The sequence below is a fragment of the Cicer arietinum genome, chromosome 6 (genome assembly GCF_000331145.2).
Source record: "Cicer arietinum cultivar CDC Frontier isolate Library 1 chromosome 6, Cicar.CDCFrontier_v2.0, whole genome shotgun sequence".
Lineage (NCBI taxonomy): Eukaryota > Viridiplantae > Streptophyta > Magnoliopsida > Fabales > Fabaceae > Cicer > Cicer arietinum.
This window is the reverse complement of record NC_021165.2, coordinates 22,454,866-22,459,752: the sequence shown is the minus strand read 5'-3', so window position 1 is coordinate 22,459,752 and position 4,887 is coordinate 22,454,866. Positions and strand designations below refer to the sequence as shown.

At 26.8% G+C, this 4,887-nt stretch overlaps 1 protein-coding gene across 1 annotated transcript; it reads right to left on the bottom strand.

Annotated features, from left to right (window-relative positions):
* Nucleotides 1-210: 210 nt before the first annotated feature.
* Nucleotides 211-4,582, bottom strand: LOC101490511 (V-type proton ATPase subunit E2). Its single transcript, XM_004505716.4, has 7 exons — nt 4,486-4,582; nt 4,267-4,398; nt 3,982-4,082; nt 3,715-3,871; nt 2,245-2,447; nt 611-710; nt 211-502 (listed from the first exon to the last, which is right to left on the bottom strand). The coding sequence occupies exons 2-7, from the start codon at nt 4,366-4,368 to the stop codon at nt 479-481; spliced, it is 687 nt and encodes a 228-aa protein (XP_004505773.1). The 5' UTR covers nt 4,369-4,398; nt 4,486-4,582; the 3' UTR covers nt 211-478.
* Between the last annotated feature and the right edge of the window lie 305 nt (nt 4,583-4,887).

Here is a 4,887-nt window from a genome sequence, read left to right as displayed (position 1 = left end):
CATAAATGGTGTAGTACGACTTTAAAAAAATGAAATTTCATCAAGGACTAAAATTCTGTTTGGAAACCAAAATTGGGGAGAAACAAAATGGATGAACTACTTTCCCGATTCAGCTAAAATAGAGGGACCAAAACTGCAATTAAGCTTTAAAAATATTTATTTATGAACTCGTGAATCACACAGGTCAACACCCTCATTTCAAGAATAAAATAAAACAAACTCAAATTTATAAACTATAATTAAAATTCAAATAGTTAATTTTGTTTATAACACATATTTTTAAATAGTCTTCATCTCGTCTAATTTAAAAAAACAATACAACAAAATTGGAGATATGCAACACATAACCTTAAAACAAAACGAAAGATAAAGTAAAAATAAGTATCATTGGCTCTGATCAAGTTCGTCAAGATGTGACGATGTCCTTGCCTTTCCATTATGTTGATATAAAAATATAATTAAAATTGCATTGGGCTGGTCAACCTAACAGGCGCTTTCGTATCTGCATGGGAATAAATAAGTATTGATTGATTGTAAATAATAAACTTTTTGCACTAACAAGGTGAAAATTTACATTTTGATTGAAATGAATGTAAGATAATGAACATGCCTCAGGTAACTTCTGTCGAAAAATGACATCAAGTCGTGCATCAAGGGTATTCTCCAACACTATTTTTCCATCCTCTGATGCCAATACTACTCCTCCAGAACTACATAAAAAATAAGCATACATACAAAGTATTACCATTGTCTTATTCTTTTAATGAAAAACACAATAGGTGATTGTGATAACTCAAGCATTATCTACTGATTCTCCAAGATTAATACTAATATTCCTGGTTTCCATGAAAAAATTTAACACACATGCAAAATATATAGTTTAATCAAATATTAATTCTATTTTTGTTAGTATAATACTGCTATCTCGTTTTTCAATGAAAAATGAGGTGATAAAAAAACTATTGAAAACAAATTAGTGAAATAGGAGATATGCAAACTATATTTTTATTTTTTTTTTTAGTTAAATAAGTTTTTGCTTTCTACAAATTAGAGAAAACCTAATTTGTGAAACAAAATGTTTCAAAAACCTCAAAGAATACAATATGTAATTATGTTAAGTATGAAAAAGCTTTTTAAGAATTTCTTGCAAACGACATAGACGAAAACAAACAAGTCTCTATGATATATGGTATTAGCAAAAACAATAAACAAGGTATTGGTTTTGAAGAAACACATAAAACTCCTAAAGTTAACTTACTTGATACTACTTATGTACAATGTTTAAAGAAAGGTCACAATAAAAAAATTGTCATATGCATAAAAACATGCAAAGACAAGACACATTTCAAAACTAACAAACCAAAATCCAACCAAATGTGGGTACTTAAGAATAAAATAATCTATCTTGCAGACATCCTTAAAAAAAGTTAAAACACCAATCATGACACGTAGAAAATGGATGCTCACGACACATGATGAGAGCAAAATCCATCTTCCAAGACCTGACCATCAAGAATAAATGATTTGTATGTTTTAGAGGTGATTAAAAGAGTAAGATCATTGGGCTAGACACAATAGGTAACAATTTTCTTCTCTCTATTAAAAATGTTTTACTGGTAAAATGATTAATGCATAACCTATTGAGCATAAGTCAATAAAGTAATATATTGATTATGTTGCTATCTTTAATCAAAAATCGTGTAAGGCAATAAGTCAAATCAACAGATCCATATTACTTATTGACAAAAAAAAAATAATAACAATATCTATAAAATAAACTTATCTGATTTGAAAAAACAAGACATAAAGCTTTCACTATCTTATGCAAACAAATATATAATGAAAAAAGTTTTTGTGTTGCAACAATTCGTAGTGATTATATGAAATGAATAAAATTTTACATAATTTTTACCTTTCATAGAACACATCAACGAAACTAGTTTTGTTGTGTATATTCAATTTATTTATTTAATTATAAATAATATCTAGTTCGAGAATAAAATAGCAAGTTTCTTAGAGATTCTCTCGAATTGAAATTTTAACGAAGAATTAGTTTATTAGTAGGAAATGAATTAGAGGATATTCTATTTTATATTTACAATGGTTCACTAATTTGTTAGTGTATCTAAGCAATGTAGATATCTATTTTTTTTTTTTTTTATGTTGTATTTGGTTGAAGTACCCATGTACAAATTTTAATTCAGTTTTGATAGTAAAAAAGCAAAGATAAATAGAAGAAGATACCAGAAAGGTTCATGCGAATCGACGGAGCCATTTTTTGGTTGTGGTGGGAGGTAAACACGATCATCAAGGGCAATTTGGGGAACTTGCACATTTGCTTTCTCTGAGTATTCTTTTTTAGCTTCCTCTAGCAATGACTCAACCAGTTTACGGTCACTCTCCCTACATCGCAGTAGTACAGATGGTTCCCTCAGGCGTAGTAAACCCTGAAACACATGAATTGTCAGAGCAAATGTAATTAAAATTTCTATGAACTGATATTATAACATGTCAAAAAATAAATATTAAATATTTTATGTAGTTATTAGGTTAAATTGTATTTTTAGTCTTTTAAGTTATCCTTAATTTCTAATAAGGTATTTAATTTTATTTTTGATTTGATCTTTAAATTACACGGTGTTTTCAATTTTATGTTTTAGTCCGTTTGTATAAATAGTAACATTTATTTCTTTGAAAATGGCATGTGTCGGTTAATTGTTTAGATAGCTCTAACAGAAAACACATATCTTTTAATTGAAAAATACAAATAATCAATTATGTTTTTTAATAATTAATTTTTATTAAAAATACAAATTTTAAATTAAATTGTTAGGTTAATTTTCTTCTCGTTCTCTTCTTCACCATTTTTCCTTCAAATTTCATAATAATAATACAAAAAACAAATGTAAACGAGTCTATCAAAATGAATTGTTCCGACAAATTGTATTCCGCTGTCATACATGTCAATTATTTCGATGAATTTGAGAGAGAAGAAATTGGGGAATTTTTGGTGATAAGAGTTTGTGGAATGGAAGATGGATTTATGGTAGGAGGAAAAAAATTAGATGTATTGTTAAATTTGAACCTACTATTTCTAATTTGTAAAAGAATAAAATTAGACGAGTAAGAATGGTTGCTAGTGACGTTCAATATTTTTATTACTTGTTATATGTCAATTAATTTCAAATTTGTTCCTTTCTTTTCTTATATTTTTTTTTTACAATTTTTCATTTTTCAATTCATAAAACAACTTTAATCTACAATTTTAATTGCCAAAATTAGATGTTAGTATATCAACCAATTTAGAACGCATATTTTTAGGAAAATTATTTTTTTGGATTTTTCTTGATTTAAGTTTTTAGAAGATAAAAGAAAGATAAAAGAAGAAACAACTACGAGTCAACATCGTACTGCCACATACTCACATGCATTTTTTTTAAAGAACTATTAAAAAAATATATTTGTACAAACTAATTAGAACATAAAAGTTAAAATAAAAAATAACTTAAAAAATCAAATTAAAAAAATAAATCTTAAATGACATAAACAAAAATTAAACTAAATTTTAAAAATTAAAAAATACAATTAACGTAGTTATTAAAAAATACTGTCACCTTAACGACTGGCTAGCTTTATGATAATTTAATTGAGTTTTATTAAAAAATAAATTTTGGGATGCTAACAAATGATATCATTAATCAACTAATTAAATACCTGAACAATCATATCTTTGATCAGTTTCTTGTATACTTTCTTATCATTTGCGATACGTAAAATTGCTTTTTTAGCCGCATCTTTCATAGAATTCACCACCTCATCCTGTGCTTGGAGTACTTTTAGACGAGATGCATTCAGCTGCATTGAGTATTCACTATTCATGCAAATAAACTAAGTTTCGTAAAATATTTCATAATGTATAATTGAAATGAATTATTAATCAGTCTTTTGAAAATAAAAATAAAAAAGTAATTGTAAACTCACATCTTTCTACGAACATCTATCTGTTTGGCTTTTCGCTCGTACTCTTGTCTGATCTTCCTCTTTTCAGCTTCAAGTAATTGTAGTTTTTCAATATTGAATTCCTATTATGAATCACAACTATAATTTTTGAATTTCAATAATGATAAATATATCACCACTCATTGATATTAATTATTACCATTTTTAATAAAACAATTTGGTAAACATATAATTAATTAATAATAATCACAATTGAGTGTATTTTAGTTAGGCAAAAAAATGTTCCTATAAATTAACTAAACAAACCTCTTCTGCAGCAACAGATATTTCATTAGCTTTCTCTTCAGCTTCTTGGCGGATGAACCTAATCATCTGCTGGATTTGCTTTGACACATCTGCATCCTTCATTTTTTCTTTTCTCTTGGATATTAAATTAACCTAAGAAAACAAGTAAACACAATCTATGTATTAATTTTATTGTCAAATTGAGAGAAACACAAAAAAGATCCGGAATTTTTCACATACAATGAATTGTGTTCTCTTAACCTTGCTATTTGCAATTAAAGTGCTACTAGACAATGGCACAACTAATTTATGTGCAACTCTATGTTTTGTAAAATAACAAAAGTGGAAATTTTAAATGAGAAAATAATGAAAATACAAAGCTAATAATAAGCCTTCATTCATCCACTCGTTTAATTAGTCAACAACGATATATCATTCGTACATTAATTTTGGTTTGTCGAGAGATTGGATCTTGAACAAATATATCCTATTTTAGGAATATTAAACAAGCAAATAAAGGACAAAAGAGGTTAAAAGTAAATTTCTCTAAACTCAAGTTAAGAATGTCATTATTGCAATTATTCCAGGTTTTTTATAGTCCACAAAAAGCCACCTTACTTTCTTCTTGAAATTGTAAGGTTA